The sequence below is a fragment of the Vanellus vanellus genome, assembly GCF_965231255.1.
Source record: "Vanellus vanellus genome assembly, chromosome: 4".
NCBI lineage: Eukaryota > Metazoa > Chordata > Aves > Charadriiformes > Charadriidae > Vanellus > Vanellus vanellus.
In genome coordinates, this window is record NC_138909.1 from 84,550,165 (window position 1) to 84,570,523 (window position 20,359).

The 20,359-nt window shown below is 46.3% G+C and overlaps 2 protein-coding genes and 1 long non-coding RNA gene across 3 annotated transcripts; 2 read left to right on the forward strand and 1 right to left on the reverse strand.

The window, feature by feature from the left end:
- Positions 1 to 259: 259 nt before the first annotated feature.
- Positions 260 to 6,803, reverse strand: SAP30 (Sin3A associated protein 30). The gene is made up of 4 exons (XM_082482919.1): positions 6,377 to 6,803; positions 5,889 to 6,011; positions 2,702 to 2,800; positions 260 to 602 (listed from the first exon to the last, which is right to left on the reverse strand). Exons 1-4 carry the CDS (start codon positions 6,662 to 6,664, stop codon positions 480 to 482), a joined length of 633 nt encoding a protein of 210 aa, XP_082339045.1. The 5' UTR covers positions 6,665 to 6,803; the 3' UTR covers positions 260 to 479.
- A 116-nt stretch (positions 6,804 to 6,919) lies between these two features.
- On the forward strand, positions 6,920 to 10,269 carry LOC309671339. The gene is made up of 3 exons (XR_014269126.1): positions 6,920 to 7,154; positions 9,152 to 9,511; positions 9,788 to 10,269. It is a non-coding gene; the product is annotated as an uncharacterized lncRNA (long non-coding RNA).
- Positions 10,270 to 17,930: 7,661 nt separating this feature from the next.
- Positions 17,931 to 20,020, forward strand: HMGB2 (high mobility group box 2). The gene is made up of 5 exons (XM_082482857.1): positions 17,931 to 18,025; positions 18,278 to 18,448; positions 18,597 to 18,742; positions 18,822 to 18,996; positions 19,493 to 20,020. The coding sequence occupies exons 2-5, from the start codon at positions 18,299 to 18,301 to the stop codon at positions 19,643 to 19,645; spliced, it is 624 nt and encodes a 207-aa protein (XP_082338983.1). The 5' UTR covers positions 17,931 to 18,025; positions 18,278 to 18,298; the 3' UTR covers positions 19,646 to 20,020.
- The last annotated feature ends 339 nt before the right edge of the window (positions 20,021 to 20,359 follow it).

Here is a 20,359-nt window from a genome sequence, read left to right on the forward strand (position 1 = left end):
ATTCAGCCATTTCTGCCCAGCTAACAACTGGAACTGGCATTTAAAGCCTTTTACCTTAGGAAAAAGAAAACTATTCCCAAGCCTGCCACAGCTTTTTTTTTTTTTTTTTTAGGCATTGCATCATGAGAACTTGAAATACATTCATAAATATATCCTTGGCACACTTTAATTGAAAAATATTTTAATATTCTTACATAATTAGCCAAAGCTTAACTATTAGGTACAAGTAACTCACTAAATAAGTTACAGACACACCCACTTGAGCAACAATATCAGTGATATTTATTTAAAATACTTTTGCCGAGGAAATTTGTTTCATAAGAGATGGTTTTCAAACAAATCAGCAAGGTTATGAAAAATAAAACAGAGACAAACTCTCTGGGGGAAAAAAAAAAAGTTACAAAGAAAGCTTTTGCATATCAACAAAAACCCTCAGTCTTTTGATTTGCGGCCTGAGTCTCAGTCCCAACCTTTTCCGTCTAATGAACCCCACTATCCATCTTTAGATCTGCTTTGTTCTTGTCATTCTTCACCGAGTAGATGAAATACGTTAAGGTGTCCTTTTCATTCACTGGTATTGTCCTAAAATGGCAGCCAATTATCTATAAAGGAAGAACGCAAGGAAATTAAATAACCACTCTTATACACAGAAACTGAAGATTCAGATTTAAATTCACTACATTAAACAAAGTTTAAAAGCTTGATCACAAAGCTTAAAAAAAAGAGAGAAACTAACACCCACCTCTCTTCAAAAGTTTTTCATAGTCATAAAAAAGGTAGAACAAGAACCATTTTATTGAGAACGGTGAACCAAATCTAACAGGCTGTGCCCTCATTCCCTAAATGAAATCCTAGAAAATTTTCAGGGGGGTGGGGGGGAAAGAAAAAAATTCTCAAAACAAGCATAGGAGTATCATTGCACCTCTGTGGTCAAAGCTGGGCTATAAAGCAAGTAACGACTAACAGAATATCAAGAGAGCGGCAGTGCAGAAACCAGAGGCTGTTGCTCGTGGCTCAGGTTGGGGGATGTGTGTCTGTGTACACAGAAACATCTAAGACAATACAAGAATCTTCGAGAATCATAACTGAATGCCCAGCTCTTTGAAACAAAGCGATCGATGATGACAATTCACCATGCTCTAACCGCTAAAACATGATGATCTTTTAACAGTTCTCGAGTCACTTTTGTCATTCCAGAAGTGTTTTCCTTCATCAAAATGAACACCAACTTCAAGAGCAAGCACTCAAAATGCCATACCTGCCCAAGCCCATTCTCTGGCTTTTTGCAGAATACTTTGGTAGATTAAAAATAGCAAGAGGAAGTGAGAAAAATGGGACCGCTCATTTAACTACCCCAGGGTACATGTAGAAATGTTTCACATAATTAGCAAGTTCGAAAGCTTTCCAAACCCCACCCTCAAAAAATTCCCTGATAAACAGTTTGACAGGGTCCTTTAAAGCAGACTTGTAAGCACCAGCTCGAGGAGCGTCTACTGTACGCCAGGAAAGGTGACAAGGAATCACTCGCACTGCCAACAAGGGCAGTTCTGCAGCAACTGCTCACAATACCTGCACGTCATACAAAGCAGCGTAAGAAGCATAAGATAGCACAAACATCTCATGAGATGTACCTAAAGCAGACCCTTAGAAATGCTAGCTTTGAAGGACAAAAGCTGCTCGTGCTTCTTCAAATCTCAGTCCTGCTCATTCAAGAGCTAGCTCTACCTCTGCTCACACAGAAGAAGGAAACAGAAGACTGATTTTAAATTCCTACTCATAGTGGCGGCTGCAGCACTATTCTTTTACAGTTCAGCCTTGAGATCTCCCACACACTTAAGAACCTTGCCTTTAATCCACGCAGATTAAGGGAGAGACCAACAAAATGTCTGCACCAAAGCAAAACTGAGTGTGTCACTGCACAAACGGGAAAAACGGCAGCTGTACCTCCCTCGTAAGAGGAGATCACCAGTTCTCCCACGGATTCACATCAGCATGCTGTAACTGCATCCCTGCAGCGCAGAAGAATTCCTTTAAAATTACACTCCCATGGAGCAAAGCTGCTTACACACAGCTGCACTCACACCCAGCTTCAGCGCTTTGAGAAATATTGATAAGAAAAAACCTAATTTCATAAAGTTCCATTTTTCTGGTGGCAGATCCCAGTGGTTTTAATTAACAGAATTAATTATCAATAGAAACCTGCTTTTCACATTTCCATACTTACATATACAGAAACACATAGGTTTCCCATAGGTTTGCAGTAACTAGCTTTTTTTTTTTTTTTTTTTTTTTTTTTTTAATTGCAGTAACTAGCTGCCACGCCACTGCTACCTCTCAGTTTCTAGTTCTTGTCAGCAGGAGACCTCGCGTGAAGGTGGGACTGACGTGCAGACTACAAATCTGCGATTCTGTGGCATTCGGGGACACACAGATTATCTCACTGTTCCAACTCAACACTTTGTATTTTTAAGCAGCACACGCTTCTTTCGGAAGTTAAGAGTCCCTCCTGTGGAAAGAACTTTTACTTTTGATTTACTTGGCTCGGGAGCTGTGGCCCATGAAGGAAGCTAGATAAGCAGTTCCCTTTTGTTCTCATAAAATCCAGATTACATATGCTCTTTATGCAAGGATCACATTGTATAGAAACCCACATGCCAGAGCAAGTTGCATTTTCTATTACGGAACAAACACTCATACATACTTCAACAAGCTGTGCTTTGTTAAGTCCCGGTCTGGTCTGTAGCTTGAAGTGTCTTTTGTACCTTCGAAGTGTGTTTACTTGTAACTGATATAAATCAACCTAGAAGAAAAGGGGGGGAAGAGGGGGAAAAACAATCTAATGTAACTGAAAAGGATTCAGTCATAAATAGTTTGCCCCCAAAAACATTTTCGGAATCTCGCAGATACACAAGCGCAGACCCTCAGCTCAGCAGATCTCATTTTGACAAAAAACAAACTCCACCCCGCACCTTCCAGCGCAAAGGAAAACAGCCCAGATCGGTTTGAGAGCATTTCACTGTTACCGAGCGTGACTGCCTCCCTTTACCAGTGGACAATATTCGGAACTTGTTACTGTCCTTTAATCAGTTCTGGATTTTTCATTGTTCCCCAGTTTGAGCATGATAACACAAAGCCCAGTAATGACTGCCATGTACGAAGATGCTGATTCAAAGGAGGCCCCTATATTGTGATTTCAGCCATCAAATTTTACACAAGTGGCACACAAGATACAGCACACCGGCACAGTGACATAGCATGTATTAGAACCAGGAAAAAGTCTAGAGCTGGCTTGAAGCGAGAGAAGAAAGCAGCTGCTCTTCCTCTCCAAACATATCCCTGCTACACAAGCACAAGGCAGGAGTTACATGCGCGGGCATAGCTGTCCGACACTATTTTTCAGTGCAAGTTGACAGTTGAAAGAATTGCACAAGGTCCTCTTAGGGACACAGATACACAACCTTAACCCAATACTCCCTCAGTTTTGAATCCCATGAACTCTGATCCAGTCAATTCTCCCAGCAACAGCTTACCCTCCCGCCCTCATTGACAATGTCAGAGCACTTAATGAGATGACTGAGTGGGAAAGCAAGCTGAGAAGGCAGGCTGAATGAGAAATTTTGCTAGATCAGTGGCAATTACAGCGGTATCCTCCAAACTCACTGTGTTAAAGATTGGTTAAGGCATTCAGCTCCACTTTAAACTCATTTAGCGGCCTCAACTACAGAATATTTAAACAACAACAGTGCTACTCCATACTTGGTAACCTGGCCAAACTTGATGTGATGCCGCCTTGCATGACGGAGAATGGGTATCCTTTGGTATTCTGAAGTTTACATGGCACAAATTCCACTTCCCAAGTCACACCCTAGAGCATCACACAGAGGAGGAGCGGCAGCTTTCCACCATGTCCCTGAAGCTACCAGCACTGCGGAATCAATTCTAACAGGTAATGATGGTCATGACTGAGATGGAAACGGGAGGGCCTTGCAAGTCGTCACAAGTAGGATATTTTTTATCCCTTAGTAAACTGGATAGCAACTGAAAAGAAAGAAGGTCAAGAGCCAATGGGCATCTAAGGCATACAGTAATCGTGTGGGATGAACACACTGCCGTTGTCCAAACGGCCAGCTGAAACTCCTCAAAAATACTTTCCAGGCAGTTTTCTTTCCTGCAGTTAATACCATTAAAAAAAAAAAAAAAGCTTGCTTTCTTGTTATAGAGATATCCATCGGTTGTGACATGTTTTATAAGTCTTGCATGAGAAAACCAAACAGGCTTGCAGGAGAGCTGTGACTACCACTATGCCAGAGAGCTACCTGAAGCCACAGAGAACATTGGCTTTAGACAGAACTTTCAAAGAAGCAATCCCACATATTTCACAGACAAACAACACAGCCCAGCATCAAACTACTCCCAATCCCCTAAAATCCTCTTAGAGGATCCTCTTAGCCTTCAGGCTGGAGCCACGTGCCTGAAGGCAGGGATTCCTGCACAAAGTTTCATCACGTATGCTGCTGCTATCTGCAGATGCTGACCATAAGGATGCCATTAAATTAACGCTTATGGAGGAATTCCTGAAGAATGCTTTAAAAATCCCTCTTAGAAGGGACTGGGCAGGAAGGACAGACTCTGCTCAAAATTAGCAGAGTGAACAGCACACCTGCTAAGCCAGGCTGCAGCAGAAATAACCCAGAGCACATGCAGGAAAGAGAGAGCCTTAGGTACAGTCTCTCCCACTATGCTACGCAAAAGGTTTGAAAGCCACACTTGACTTGTATCATGGGTGAGGTTTCGCTGGTCTGCAGTGGAGAAAACAGGGAAGAAAACCACTGTTTGCTCCTTTCTAGCGCAGCTCCCCAGACGTCCCTTTCCACAACAAGGGGTAAAAACAAAAAGCTACTACCCTTAAAATCTCTGTGCTTAACATGAGTCAGGCAATGGAGTAACGGCAAGAGCCATCTGCAACACATTTAGCACAGAAGGAAAGGATCGGAGGGATGGGGCAGCGAAGCATTTATATCCTATATATATCCTATGTGCAATTCCCTTCAGGTTGTCAACTCCTGCAGAAGACAAGGGTTTGCTGATACGTAGCAAAGCACCTTTTCATAGAATCACATAATGGTTTGGGTTGGAAAGGACCTTTAAAGGTCACCCAGTCCAACCCCCCTGCCAGGAGCAGGTTTCTAAGAGGATGCTGGAGAGGAAGCACTAAGAAGGAGAAAGCTGAAAATAGCAGTTTTCCAAAAGAACTAGCAGGCACTTAAAAATAATCTAGAGAACCACGGAATAGTTTAGGTGGGAAAGGACCTTTAAAGGTCACCTAGTCCAACCCCCCTGCCACAGCAGAGACATCTTCAATTAGATCGGGCCGCTCAGAGCCCCGTCCAGCCTGACCTGGAATGTTTCCAGGGATGGGGCATCCACCACCTCTCAGGGCACCCCCGGGCCAGGGTTTCACCACCCTCAGGGTGAAAAATTTCTCCCTAATATCTCATCTCAATCTCCCCTCTTTCAGTGCAAAACTGTTCTTCCTTGTCCTGCGGCTGCCCTCCCCGATCCACAGTCCCTCCTCAGCTCTCCCGGAGCCCCTTTAGGCACTGGAAGGGGCTCTGAGGTCTCCCCGGAGCCTTCTCTTCTCCAGGCAAGACACATTTATTCGTTCAACTCCGCACAATCAATACAGAAAACACAGCGTAAAACTCAGTTTTTGTTATGCTCAGAACAGAGTGAGTCAGGAGCCTTCATAAACCCCAAAGTACACCGAGAGCAGAAAACCGCAGAAGCAACTTAACACCATTAGGATAATAAAACATAACAAAGCAACACACTCCCCCCAAAAAAGAAAAAAAAAAACCCAAACACCCAAACACAAGGTGTTTCGCTACCTCCGGAGTGTCGACGTCTTGCACTGGCGAGTCGCCATCGTCGTCGCTGCCTTTCCTCTTCCTCCGGTTCCTCACGCTCTGGATTAAGTTTTTGTGGAAGTCGCAGATATAGAGGTGCCTCGCCTGAGGGAGAGACAGACATTATCGGAAGATGTTTCACCTCAGCGACTCGAAACCCTCCGGTGGGACCGGCACAGGGCAAGCGCCCCGCCGAAACGAAGTTTCGGCGGGGCGCTTGCCCTGTGCCGGTCCCACCGGAGGGTTTCCCGGTGTCTTGCCCCAGCCCCGCTCCCACCAGAGGGTTTCCCGCTGTCTCGTCCTCTCCCGGTCCCACCACAGCGTCTCCCGGTGTCTTCCCGCCCTATGGCCGCCGGGCGGGAAGGGGCCGCCGCACCATGAGGCGGAGCAGCCCGATCCCGGGAGCCATGTGTGGGTTGAGCTTCTCCACCCCCCCTGTTTCCCCCTTACACACAAACACACACACTTACGCTTTTATCCAGCTCGATCTTCACCTTCTTCTGCGAAATGCTTTTTTGGATCCTCTTGCTGAAGCTGGCGTTACCGGCGGCCCGGCCGCAGCGTTCGCCCTCCTCACGCAAGCAGCACAGCTGACCGGCCCCGGGGCCGCCCGGCGGAGCGGGAGGAGGAGGAGGAGGAGGAGGAGGAAGAGGAGGAGGAGGAGGAGGAGGCGGCGGTGGCACTTCCACGGCCGAGCCCGCGTTGCCCGCCGTGGCGGCGACGGGGTCCGCCACCTCCTCGGGGGCGAAGCCGTTCATGGCCGGCGGGAAGGAGCGGGCGGCGGGATCGCTCCCCTCGGCGGCGGCGGCGGCCCGCGGGTCTCCACACTTCCTCCTCCTCCTCCTTCCCCCCCTGTCATGTGGAGACTCTTCAGCTGTTTCCTATGCAACAACGGCAACCGGCCCGCCGCCGCGGGGCTCCCCGGGAAATGCAGTCCCTTCCAGGACTACACCTCCCGCCCTGCAGCGCGGAGGAGCCGCCATCACACCGCCCTCCCCGCCTCTCTCCCCGCCGCCATCCCGCAGCTCCTCCCCGCTCTCCCCGCCGCCATCCCGCAGCTCCTCCCCGCTCTCCCCCCCGCCATCCCGCCTCTCCGCCCTCTCTCCCCCCGCCGTCCCGCCTCACAAGAGGAACCCCCGCCGCCCCCACACCCCGCTCCTCCTCACAAGCCCAAGTCAGCCGCCCGCGGCAGCCTGCTCCCCTCACAGCCAGCGTTTTTGCCCATCGTTTGTCCCTCCGGGGTCTCGGGTGAATATTTTGTTTCACGTTATGTGAGATGTCTGGGTGGGGGCAAGCTCCGGTGGCGATACGGGCTGGGGGGTGAAGGGATGGAGAGCGGCCCTGCCGAGAAGGACGCGGGGGTGCTGGGGGGTGAGGAGCTCAACGTGAAAAGGGGAGATTTGGATGAGAGATTGGGAAGAAATCTTTGCCTGTGAGGCCGGTGAGCCCCTGGCGCAGGGTGCCCCGAGAAGCTGTGGCTGCCCCATCCCTGGAGGTGTTCAAGGCCGGGTTGGACGGGGCTGGGAGCGACCTGGGCTGGGGGGAGGTGGCCCTGCCCAGGGCAGGGGGTGGCACTGGATGACCTTCAAGGTCCCTTCCAACCCAAACCATTCTACAATTCTAAATCATTTCAAAGGAAATGTCAGCTCCGAACCAGTGACTCCGTACGTGAGACTTCACTAGCGCTTACAGGCCGTGCTCCAAGCAGAGCCGGGTGGTAGGGAAGGCAGCAGTAGTCTGCAGCCCTGATGGGTGCCAAAGCCACAGCATTGGTGACTTGTAAGCGGCACAGAGGAGGAGCGGGACAGCAGCATCTTGAAAAGTGTGCCCGAATTCGCAGCTGCCAGGCTCCTCCGAAGTCAGCAGGACGCGGGGGCGCCGAGGCGGGCCAGGCGCAGGGGGGAGCGGAGCAGCTTGTGCCTCCCCGAGATGCCATCTGTCCCAGCTCCTACTAGCTTTGGAGTGACGTGCTTTGTAATTGGAGAGAGAAGGATGATAATCGGACACATCACCTTGGATATACTGCAGGCACACTGCAGACGTGTTATTAGTAATTCATCTCGGGAAGGAAATGCGGCTTGGCACTGTGTGTCCATCTTCACGTGATAGGGCTTAACTGGGGACCGCTATTCCCTTCCCCAACAGGTACCACTCATCTGAAATCAAAGTGTATGTTACTGCGCTTGTGTGCAGCACCTGAAATTATCCTGTTAGGAAATGGAATAATGAGGAAAAATATTGGTGTACATTTTTCACAGGAAATATACATTTTCTTTCTTATTGGATTATAACTATTTCAATGAAAAATAGTTTCCTTTAAAACACATTATGAATTCCACAAACTCCACCACGCACCCTGGTGTTTTTGACAAAAGAGCAACTGGCTGTGAGAAAGACCAATGACCAAATCTCTCCTCCCTTATCAGAAACAAGCCCCATTCTTTTCATCATGCTCTCCTTTCTCTGATTTTCCCGTCTCTGATTTTTCCTTCCCACTCCAGCACCGACTAACCATGCTGCTGCTTGTTGCTCTGCCTCCAGTTTATGGTCCGAATGTGTTGAAGCATAGAGCCCAAAGCACAGGAATATTGGGACTTACCTGCAAACTGTATTTTTTTAACTTCTTTATATGTTTCACGCTAGGATAGTTAAAATGTAATTTTGGATAGTTAATTTTATGACAAAACTTCATCCCTGTCAGCACATGTAAACATTGTATACGAGTCAAGTAATATAGGAAGGGAAAAAAATCATACCTTTAACCAAAATAGTGATATTGGTGCAAACCTGGTATTTCCAGGTCTCTTGAGTAATCCAGCTGAAAGCAGTGTTCCTTTTTTAAGCGTTCTGCCTTGTACAATGGAAACTAGGGGTGTATGAAAGAGCTTATGTAACACAGGCTTTTATTAAAAGATTTAAAACAGTAAACAGGGTCCAAAAATAAACATTGTATTTTAAGAATAATCTAGGTGTTACGGGATTAAAACTGATAAGCCTGTGGACTGTAAAAGCTTTAAAGGTTTGTAATACATGCCCCTTCGTGGTTTGTGCCAATTCACCATCGCAATCAGCTATTCGGTACAGGCGGCATCACAGGACCTTCTTTTCGAAGGCTTCGTTCTTACGTGCAAAAATACAGAAACGCTGGTTCAGAAACTGTAGATTTCTTTGTGGAATGTACATGATAAATTGCTTGTTGAGGGAGATAAAAGATGAAGTTTGACACTGACTTTTGGTTGATACAGGAGCAGTAAACGCGGCGTAAGGACGATACCTCAAACACAACTGCGCAGAAGCAAGCGGAGACGCCGGCCTCCCGCCTCGCAGGAGGAACCCCGGGTCCCCACACCCCGATCCTCCTCACAAGCCCAAGTCAGACGCCTGCGTCCGCCTGCTCCCCTCACAGCCACCATTTTGCCCATCGTTTGTCCCTCCAGGGTCTTCCATTAATACTTTGTTTCATATTGTATTAGATCTCGGCATTAGAAAGAGATCCCGCAAAATCATCGTTAGTGCTTTTCTGAAACGTAATGCAGCTATCTGGAGCAGAGTGAAAAAGTGCCACCCCCAGGGGTTTTCTTCAGTAATGCAATCCGCATTTAGCTGTGAGTAACAGGCAGTAGTATATTGTAGTATATTGCTTAAGAGTTACTTTTTAATCCCTTGAAAAGACATAAAAAGCTTGCTCAGCTTTTTTGTTAGTAAGAGAAACACTTTCATATCTTTTCAGCACATTTTGCTGGTCTCAAGTGCACTCTTGATACCATGAAAAGCACCATATACGCTTTGCTACAGTCTTATGCTTTGTGATCCACTGTTTTCTGCTTATAGAAATTCAGACTTGACACTATCTTTAATCACTTGCTTTTTGCTTTGAATAGCGCATACTACACCATCTCTGCAGTCAGAGGGTGCTAGGAACTGCAGTGCTCCTTTACACCACCACATCCTCTTCTGGTACGGATTCCTTTTACAGAAAGGAAAATGGGAAAGTTCAGCGACTCTGAAGCCTCTCCCAGTGCCCTCGTCGTGGCAGGGCAGGTACGAGCACCTCCAGGTCTGACCTAGCTCACGCTGAAGTTAACGGCAGGTTCTAAGTGCCCCTTGGGAGCGGGTGAATGCTTCCTCCAGGCAAGTCCAGAACGCATTGTCCAGAAGGTCTTTAAAAGGTATTTGGATTCTGTCAGTAAAAATAAAATAGAGTCGGATACTAATACAGATATTTTTTATAAACATAAAATGAGTAAAATTACATGTGGTTTTGGGGTTTCAATGTTTTCCTGACTTCCCGCAGAGCTTATTCTGGGTGAAAGACATAGGCTTATGCTCCAACAAACGCAAGTATAACAATCGCTTAGAACTGCAGTTGGGTTTTGCTGATGTTACTTGACAATAAACCCTTAACTGAGAAATATTATGAGAAAAGGATCAGATGAAATGTTTCGCTTTTTTTTTTTTTTTTTTTTTTTTTCACAAAAAGTGGCCACTCGGCAGCCTGTATCAGGGTTCCTACGTTTGGGTAGTACCGGCTCCTATCGTCCATTCGATACACGGCAGCTGATCAAAAGCGCTGCTTCTTCGTTAGATATTGCCATTCATCTTTAATGCTCCTCAGGCCCCAGTTCCCTTACTTGAAAGGTAACGCGAGAGGCTCAGCTTTCACGTGGATAAAGCTCCCAGCCTTTACAGTTGCAAAGGCAAGCTTGAAATCCGCTCAAGGACAAATCCTAAAGCACAGAACAGAAAAAGAGACCCCCACCCTCCAGTTTCAACATTATGGTTTTTAAACAGATACGGTTTTAGAAGGGTTTTTTTTAACTGTTTGGTTGTTAATATTTATTAAGATTGTAAACACTGGAGATGAGACCTGATTCCGCTATTACAGCTGTCCACAGGCACAAAAAGATCTTTACCTCTCTCCAGAACTGATTGCTGGAACAGGATTTTACATGCTTTGACATGATCTTGTAAATTATTTCAGAATTTGGAAAATAATAATACAGATCTTTCACCTCCAAAAGAACTTTAACTTCTTTGATTGTGTGTTTCTAGTTGCATCATGAAAGTCTGTTCCAAAATGAATCATATCTTTACAAAGTAAATTTTTAACTACCGGAAAAGGAGAATGGGGGGTTTATGCTTTTAATATTTGTACATATTACAATCATTTAACAACATAAATGCTAATTATTAGTATAAAATGCAGCAACATAAAAATTGCACAACATGATTGAGCCTACGAATTGGAGCGTATTTATCAAGACAGTTTCTCTCTTAAAGGTTTCTCTCTTACAGGTTTTAAAGATTCTTTTTTTCAGCTTTTAAAAACTGGAAAAGTCATGTTTTGGGCTGCACTTTAGCTTCTCATTAGCTTTGAATAAGCCGGCCTTTCTTTGAGATGGAATAACTTCTCTTGACATTTCCTTGTTTATTTCTTCAAATGCTCGACTGTGCCGCTCCCTATTTCTTTTTCATTTGTAGGCGTTTATCCCTGCCAGGGCTTAGGGACAGCTTCGTCTTAACTTCACACATGGTCACACTAAATACTGAGGATTAACCATACACCCAAGGGTTTATTATCAAACTTCCTTAAGAGTTTTTTTTTTTTCCCCACAAGAGTTGGGGCTGTGGAGTAGAAGTGTTGGCTTTTGACTGCTATTATAGACAGACAGATTTTCTAGTAGTATAAGATCTCTGAAACAACCTTCCTTGTTACTGTAAAATGTTTAACAGTATAGAGTAGAGTATACAAGGGGATCTTTTAGAGAAACTATACTTTTATATCATCAGTTGCTGGAAAATCCCACAGGATCCATGACTAAAAATGAGACTGATGAATCAACAATGAAAAAAAATTTCCTGAGCATTTACTTTCTAGTCTCAGCAGATTACCTGTGTATCCTATGATCATTTGTATGACACATATCACAGTACTACTTGCCAGAAATAAGAGGGGAAATTAATAATTCTACTATGACAACATCTACATTAGCAACAGCAGAGGATGTACCCCACATGACCAAAACTCGAGACCCGTTTAAGTTTAGTGAGACGCACTGACGTTCATGTAAGTTCTTCCAGTGCCTGGACCCAGGGCCAACGGCTTGACAGCTATCACAGGGTCTACCAGGAACCAGGCTGGTACCAGCCAAACCCGCTTCTCTCTTCTGGCGCTGGGAGAGAGGAGGGCGCGGTTCCTCCTTCCTCACGCAGCCTGTGGCACACAGCTTTGCCAACTCACCCTATTCTTTCTCTTGCCTAAGAGATTTCAGAGCTGCAATTACATAGGAAACAGCTTCCACTGCCCGGTTCAGCTTGTTTTTAAGTTTCTAGCCCTCACGACCGCAGAAGAAAACAGTCCCTCATATCGGACAAGGTAGAAACAGAACATTCTGGTTTGTTCCGAAGAAGTTTCAGCATTCTTAAGTCACCATGGGTTGACACATACCTCATTTTGGCAGCGGTGAGCACCGGCAGCTAACCTCACGTGGCTGCTTGGACTATTCGGGAGCCAGACTGTGACTACAGCCTCTTCGGATCTGCTCGCTGGATGTCACACCTCCAGGGCTGGACACAGTCCTACCCTTTGTCCAACTGCTCAGAAGTAAAAAAGAAAAACCATCCTGGAGCTATGTTCTCCAATTCCCAAATGACACAACATTTGTATTAGTAATTACATTTTATTTCTTTAAGTTGTGTATACGTTTCAGGTAAAGTACCAATGTCTGCCAAGGTTGGAAGAGTTTGGGGGGTGAGGACAGAAGGAGAGGAACTTTTTTTTTACCCATTTAAACCCATTTCATAGTGTAAATTACAGCCATCCACATTTTTAAGCCTCTAAACTGCCTGTGAAACTAGTGGATGAACAAAGGCAAATTACTGCTTTCTTCTCCTACCTGTAAAAAGGGATTAATAGTATAGCAAAATACAAAGGAGGTCTATTAAGATCTCAAGGGGAAAACGTTACATGAGTATTACTTTGAATGTAAATAAGAAAGTAAGTGAAAGCAAGGTCTAGGAATAGAAAAGTAAAAATATATATCTAAAAAAAAAAACTTGTAAAGCCAATGCAAGAAAAGTTCTTGTCAAATTAAGACTGAAAAAGTTCAGTTAACAATAATTGTGACCAGGAACAGCCGGTGTTCCTAGTATTACCTGCATTAGTACCAGGAGAGATTTGTTGTATTTATTTTCTGTCATATGACTACTGCAATTCAGTCTCTGCTCCACAGCTGTCCCGGCTAGTGTCGCATGTAGGCTGTTTTAGGTACCTGGTACGCAGCACAAAGTCAAAACAAGTTCCTGAGCTTTCAGACCAAACCAGCCTGGTGTAACACGGCCACTGTTTGCCTGCGAGCTGCTTAACTGGTTACGCAGGCTTTACAATAGCCTATATAATAAAACTGTAATGTTTAAAGGGTAAATAGATTTCATTTTTACAAAATACGTATTATTTGCATGTTATACAACAACAGAAAAAAATGGGAAAAGTTCTAATATATTCTCTTAAATGCAATTTTTTAAGATAATGACAGAAATACGAGTTTTGTGAACTTTTGGGCAGCTGCAGTTATATGTGTTTTTATCAAAGCACAAAGAAAGTAACTGCTTGTAACTGGAATGCTACAGTAAAATAAGTTTTGTGTTGAATTTAGGTAAGTGATAGCCTAGGTCTGGTTTTTGCTTTTCATCCTAAAGCTCCTACCATCTATCTAGTATGAGATGCTCACATGAAATAGGCCAAAAAACATAGTTGCTGTCTGTAGACTTCGTAACTCACATTAAAAGGGGCTTTTTAAAGCAGTGACCTATTTAAATGCTTTTTGTGTCGTGGATTTTAATCTTCTGAAACAAAAAAATTGCTGATTAAAGCTAGATTTGCTTTTTCTTTCAACACTTTGTGTTACTATTAGTGAAGTTAGGTGACATTAAAATTGAGAGCAGCTGTTACTCGCTTTCGTTATTCATGCAGTAAACACTGACTTCTCAGTCCATAAGAGAGACCCTTTCATCAGTAATCAATCAAGAACGATCACTTTCCAAAGCAGAAGTTTATTGCCATTAAGGCTACATTAAGGCATATTCCATACAGGACTCTGGGTAATAGCAGAGTCTCTGGGGAGAGACAGCACAGCTTCTTCATCCGACTGACTCAATTGAAACTGACAGTGTCACCATATAATACACTTACACCAGAATGAAAGTTTGGTCAGAGTTAAGGTCATGCAACTGTAGTTGGCAATTTCCTCAGATGAACAGTATCTGTTGCAATGGATCCGCCGATGGAAACGTTAATTCAAATAAAAGGTCTTTGTTATTTTCTTCCCTGGCTTTGTCCACGCTGACACCAGTATCCAGCAAAGCTGTAGAAGCTGCCCACAGAAGCCAAGAGATACAGTATGATGTAAAGTATTACCACTCCTATCACACAGTTTTGTTGTCTGTGACATAGTTTTCTTCAAATCCATTTCTCAACTTGGTCTCACCCGCCTGGTCTTTTCCCTCTCTCCAGCGTTTCTAGTCATATTATAGTCATTGCATATCTCCCCTCACACGCAGTTTACGGAAGATTAAGTGAAGTTAACAATAGGGCCAAAAATTGTAATTGTGGTGCAGATTAGAAACTCAAAAGGGCTTAAAGCCAGGGAGCTATAAAACTTAACAGTCATTTCATGAGCTGAATTATTCAAGCAGAAGTAAGCTTCGAGTCCTGGAGTTTATGCTTCTTCCCCACAACTGTCATCCACATGTGGTTAATAAATTAACCACACGGACCGACCGAAGTCACTACTGCATAGATCACTGCTTTAGGAGAATAACAGTGACTGAATCTCTCTCGAGACAGAATTTGTGGTTTTGTCTGAAAAGGAACAGTGTGGCGCAATGAAAAAACGGTGACAGCTTATTGTGGCACCCGGCGCAGAGAGAAGCGCTTTTCCAGGCGTGAGGGCGCTGGGAGGAGGCACGGCTTTGGGACTGACAAGTTTCTAACATCGGCATTCTTGCGTGGAGCTTCCAGCATCGGCGCTGCGGTGGAAAGCTGCCAGTATCATGTTCAAGTGTGGAAAATTTTCAATACTGCCTTCCTTGTTGGAGGACAGACAGATGTTGAAGACTACAACTGTTTGGTTTCTTATGCTGCCCTATGTTGCATGACATAACCCTATATGTATACATTTAATTGTACAAGAATTTTTTTTTTAAGAGAAGAGAACCTAGAAAAAGAATATCTTTAAAAGAACAAAGAGCCTAATTTCTTTCTTAAAACATTTGATTAAATCATTTGAAAGGCAGCTCTCATTTTTCCCATAGCCATAATTACTCTTTCTCACCCTACCTGCTTTTCCACAATCATTTTCTTCATATTCTTAGAGCAGATATGAAAACAGATGCAACAGAGGAAGTCTCACTGCAGTTATATCCCATAATTTCCAAAGACTGTTCCAAAGCTTTTTCCGTGAACTGGCTGTATTAATGTTAAAAGGAAGAGTAAAAATATGTTAATAATAAACTTATATAAAGCTTTTGTTGTTGTTGTTGTTCAAGAACTGACATAGAATGGATTTGGAAAGGTAAAATGCACAGAATTCTTCTCTCCTTTCAACTGCTAAAAGTAATTTCTGGTGCCTGTAGCCACCCTGACAACTTTTCGGTGACAGACTCCCAGAGGTCATGACTTGCTATTTTAGAAGCATTGACATTGAGAAGACGACGTTTCCTGAAGACTACCGGACCACTTCATTGTTCTTTCAACTGCACTGGCCAGGATTCAGAATTAAAACTGGTTTTGATGGCGCTAACCTATATTTTTATACAGCTGTAAACAATGCAGAAGGTACCTATGTATATGTTTGAATAGTGTGATACGGAGAGCTCTAGGTAAGCCTGGGGGACCAGGAATGGTTTTACACCAGAGATACCAACGGCTGTACTATGATCCATTTAGTACACACTAGTATTGTAAAATTCTACCATCTGTTACAAAACTACTTTATTAACTAGAAAACACTCCACAAGAAACTGTCACATACAGGTGGTTTACCACAAAGTGAACGAGTAACCACCTGGCAGCTTAATTCACCCAACAAAACAGTGCTTTCCAAGAAACATATGACGTAAAGACATTTCTAAAGCTACACAACAAATTAAAACATAGAATCATTTAGATTGGAAAAGACCTTTAAGATCACCAAGCCCGACTGTTAACCCAACACTGCCAAAGCCACCACTAAACCATGTCCCTCAGCACCACAGCTACACATCTTTTAAATACCCTCAGGGATGGTGATTCTACCACATCCCCGGGCAGCCTGTTCCAATGCCCGACAACCCTTTCCGTGAAGACATTTCTCCTGATCTCCAACCTAACCCTCCCCTGGCACAACTTGAGGCCGTTCCCTCTTGTCCCATCGCCTCTCCCTTGGGAGCAGAGCCCGACCCCCCCTCGCTGCCCCCTCCTGTCAGGGAGCTGTAGAGAGCGAGAAGGTCTCCCCTCGGCCTCCTCTTCTCCAGGCTGAACACCCCTTAGGCCTTCACACAATTCAGTACCACAGAACGTGAACTTGCTACCAAGAAGTCGTGGAATGGTTGACAGTAATAAAAAGCCAAAACTGGAACATGGAGTATCCCCTGTGTAAATGTTTATTTTAGAAGGTAAGTGTAAGCTTTGTTTGTAGGTTAAACGCTATCACAAGGAATAGCCACAGAAGTTAGCTGATATAAGAATTCGGATAATTGGCTTCTGAGACGCTTTGACATAGAATCACAGAATGGTTCAGGTTGGAAGGGACCTTTAAAGACCATCCAGTCCCCCCCCTGCCCCGGGCAGGGCCACCTCCCCCCAGCCCAGGTCGCTCCCAGCCCCGTCCAACCCGGCCTTGAACCCCTCCAGGGATGGGGCAGCCACAGCTTCTCGGGGCACCCTGCGCCAGGGGCTCACCGCCCCCACAGGAGAGAATTTCTTCCGAATATCTAGTCTAAATCTTCTCTCGTTTAGTTTAAAGCCATTACCCCTTGTGCTATCGCAACAGGCCCTGACCAATTGTCCCTCCTCAGCTCTCCCGTCGGCTGCTGCAGGGACTGGAAGGCCGCGAAGGGAAGGCACTGCCTTGCCCTGTCAATGCTCCTCATGGTCACCTGGAATCTTCTCCAGAGAAGATTTCTATCATCTTCAGAGATTTTCACTAACTTTTTCCAGTTTGCATTATGTCCTTTCAGGCTGCAGTTCGGGCAAATGCATAAAGCTTAAAATGAAACAGGGATGAAGGAGGCATTTACCGCCGTATTCGCGAACTGTGTGGACACATCCTCCTCGGAAGGAAAGACAATTAGGAAAAATACAATGACCTTGAAGGACTGCCTGCTCATTCCATGCTCTGTGGAGATCCGGCATGGGGGAGCCTCTGGAGTGCCAAATCACAACAAAACTGACTGAATCATTGTACGGAAAGGTCGGGTTTTAGCCCCAAACCGATGCTGGCGGTCGCTCGGTAAAGCCCTAGGGGACGACGGCGGCGGCGGCGGCGGCGGCGGCGAACGCGGGCGGCGGGCACCGGCCGCCACCCCCGGCCGCTGCCCCCGGTTCGTCTGATTTCGCCCGCCCGAGCGCCCTCCTCCCTCCCTTTGTATTTTTAAACCACGCTACAGCATGCCGCTCCGCCCAATCAAAACGCGCGCCGTCCCCGGCGGCCAATGGCGGGGGGCCCCGCGGTTTTTTAAAACCGTCCCTCTCCCCCAATCACCGCCCAAGCGCTTTTAGTCCCGCCTCTCCCCCCCTCCGCCCCAAGCCGCTCTCCTCACCCCAACCGGTTCTAACGAGTATGAGCGCTAACGAGCGGCGAAGGCGGGGGGGGCGCGGAGGGACGCGCCGCTCCGCTTGGTGAAGTCAGAGCGGCAGGCAGCGAATCCCCGGCGGCGCTGGGTGCGGGGGGCGGGGACGCAGGCAGTTTGAACGGGGGCGGCAGCCAATGGGCTGCGGCGGGGGGCGGGCCGGCGGGCCAAGTTGGTGTGGCGGGTAGGGCTGTGGAAAACAAGAGGCTGTAAGTGCGCCGCCGGGCTCCATTCGCCGGCAGCAGCAGCAGCGGAGGGAAGCAGGGTTGTGTTGTCGCCGCCGCCGCCAGGCAAGGCCGCGGGAGGGCGGGAAGGAGCGGGGGGGGGGGGAGGGGGGGGGCGCCGTCGTCGGTCTCTGAGGGGGGGACCCCCCGCCGGGCGGGTGGGGAGGGCGGCCCCGGCGGGGAGCGCTGAGGCGGCGGCGGGTCGGGCGGGAAGGCGGGAGCGGGCTGAGGCGCGGCCCCGCCCGGCCATGGCTGCGCTCCGCGGCCCGCCCTCACCGCCCCCTTTCCCCCCCCCCCCCCCCCCCACGCCCGCCGCAGGGACCCGCCGCCGACCTCGCCATGGGTAAAGGCGACCCCAACAAGCCGCGGGGCAAGATGTCCTCCTACGCCTACTTCGTGCAGACCTGCCGGGAGGAGCACAAGAAGAAGCACCCGGACTCCTCCGTCAACTTCGCCGAGTTCTCGCGGAAGTGCTCGGAGCGGTGGAAGGTGAGCGGAGCCGCGCCGGGCCGGGCCCGCCGGGCCGGCCCCCGCCCCTGCGGCGGGCTGCTGGGAGCAGGGCCCCGGCTGCGGCCGCTGAGGCCTCGGCGGGGCTTCAGCTGATGCGGGCTCTCCTCCCCCCTCCCTGCCTCCGCAGACCATGTCCAGCAAGGAAAAAGGAAAGTTTGAAGAAATGGCCAAAGGAGACAAGGCTCGTTATGACAGAGAGATGAAAAACTACGTTCCTCCCAAAGGCGAGAAGAAGGGAAAGAAAAAGGACCCCAACGCTCCTAAAAGGCCACCGTGAGTGTTTCTGTGCCCCCCCAAAAAGCATTACTTCAAATACTCTGACGCTTAAATCTTAATCAGTCTTTCATTTTAGATCTGCGTTCTTCCTTTTCTGCTCTGAACACCGTCCAAAAATCAAAAACGATCATCCTGGCTTGTCTATTGGAGATACGGCAAAGAAGTTGGGAGAAATGTGGTCTGAACAGTCGGCCAAAGATAAACAGCCATATGAACAGAAGGCTGCAAAACTAAAGGAGAAATACGAAAAGGTAGAGTGAAAGTGATAAAAGACTGGTTAAACTTGTAGATGTCACTGTAAATGTGTGACTTGTTTGGGTTTTGGTTTTTTTTCCACTGAAACCACTATATGGTTCATAATTTTAAATGTTCGTGTTGACCTTTGCTGGGCTTCAGAAGACACAGAAAGGTGTGGCGTGGGAGGTGTGGGGCCCTGACACTGAACCTGGATGTGGTTTTTGCGTGTCTAGAGATTTCGCCAATAAGATGCTTTACTTCCAGAAAGCAGGGCACCTGCTTGAAAAAAACACAGTCATACTCCAGGCCACTGCGGTCACAAAACTCTTAAAACTGCATCGTGCATTTTCTTGCCAAAAAGTGTAAGCATGAAGGTCCCAAGGCTGAAACTCTGCGGCTCTGCGCACGCTGTATTTGATCTGCACAGTATAGTAGCACTGAGTTATTGAAGCTGTACAGATTTGTCTTCAGAGTTGTGTTGCCAGCAACTAAACAGCATTTTTCTTGCAGGATATTGCAGCGTATCGTGCCAAGAGCAAGAGTGACGCAGGAAAAAAGGGCCCAGGTAGGCCTGCAGGATCTAAGAAGAAAGCAGAACCAGAAGAGGAAGAGGAGGAGGAGGAAGATGATGAAGAGGAGGAGGAAGATGAGGATGAGGAATAAATGAATGTCCTGCTGTAAAGATTTATGCTCAAAATCCAATATTTTGCTAAGAATGTGAACTCAAGTGCAGCTCATTGTTAGCTTCAGTATAAAAATGTGTACAGAATTGTGTATAGGTGATGTGGTTCTTTGTAGGGAGACCCCTATTTTTAATGTCAGTAGTAGCCAAGGGCTGCTACAGCTCGGTTTAGAGAAAGAAGAAAAAGTTGTGGAATGTTTCTGCGTATTTAATGGTTTTGTTGAAACTCAGTGACTGATAGCCAGGTGTTTCTTTATAGCTAAGTAAAATAAAGGAGGTAGCTTAATAGCTGATCTTATATTTTGTAGTATATTGCATTGTATTACTTTTTTAACAATTTTGTAATAAAATGTTGTACATGATTGTTGTCGTTGATGTTTCTGAGAGGCTGGCTGCTCCCAGAACGCTGAAGCCCCGTGCAGGATAAGGCTGCATTTACCTGCAGAACTGGCAAAGCTTGAGGTGTTGACTCCTGGTGTTTATACTGGATTTTAAGCTTTTTTTTTTTTTTTTTTTTTTTTTTTTTTCTCCCCCCCTCTTTAACCACAATTCTCCCTCCCACATGTACTACCCTTAGTGGTAATTGATGTTTTCCTAATGCAAGCCTTTCCTTATACCACCTCAGAGAAAAGATGATCTCTAATTACAAGTACCAGTCTCTGATACTCCCAGATTGGGGGGCAAAAAAAAAAAAA

What these genes read in the sequence shown, in the direction of transcription:
- HMGB2 (XM_082482857.1), top strand. Translation starts at nt 18,299, where the DNA reads ATGGGTAAAGGCGACCCCAACAAGCCGCGGGGCAAGATGTCCTCCTAC. An exon ending in AACGCTCCTAAAAGGCCACC is followed by an intron (nt 18,743 to 18,821) that starts GTGAGTGTTTCT and finishes CTTTCATTTTAG; the next exon opens with ATCTGCGTTCTTCCTTTTCT. An exon ending in TAAAGGAGAAATACGAAAAG is followed by an intron (nt 18,997 to 19,492) that starts GTAGAGTGAAAG and finishes TTTTTCTTGCAG; the next exon opens with GATATTGCAGCGTATCGTGC.
- SAP30 (XM_082482919.1), bottom strand. Translation starts at nt 6,664, where the DNA reads ATGAACGGCTTCGCCCCCGAGGAGGTGGCGGACCCCGTCGCCGCCACG. An exon ending in AGATCGAGCTGGATAAAAGC is followed by an intron (nt 6,012 to 6,376) that starts GTAAGTGTGTGT and finishes TCTCTCCCTCAG; the next exon opens with GCGAGGCACCTCTATATCTG. An exon ending in AAGACGTCGACACTCCGGAG is followed by an intron (nt 2,801 to 5,888) that starts GTAGCGAAACAC and finishes CTTTTCTTCTAG; the next exon opens with GTTGATTTATATCAGTTACA.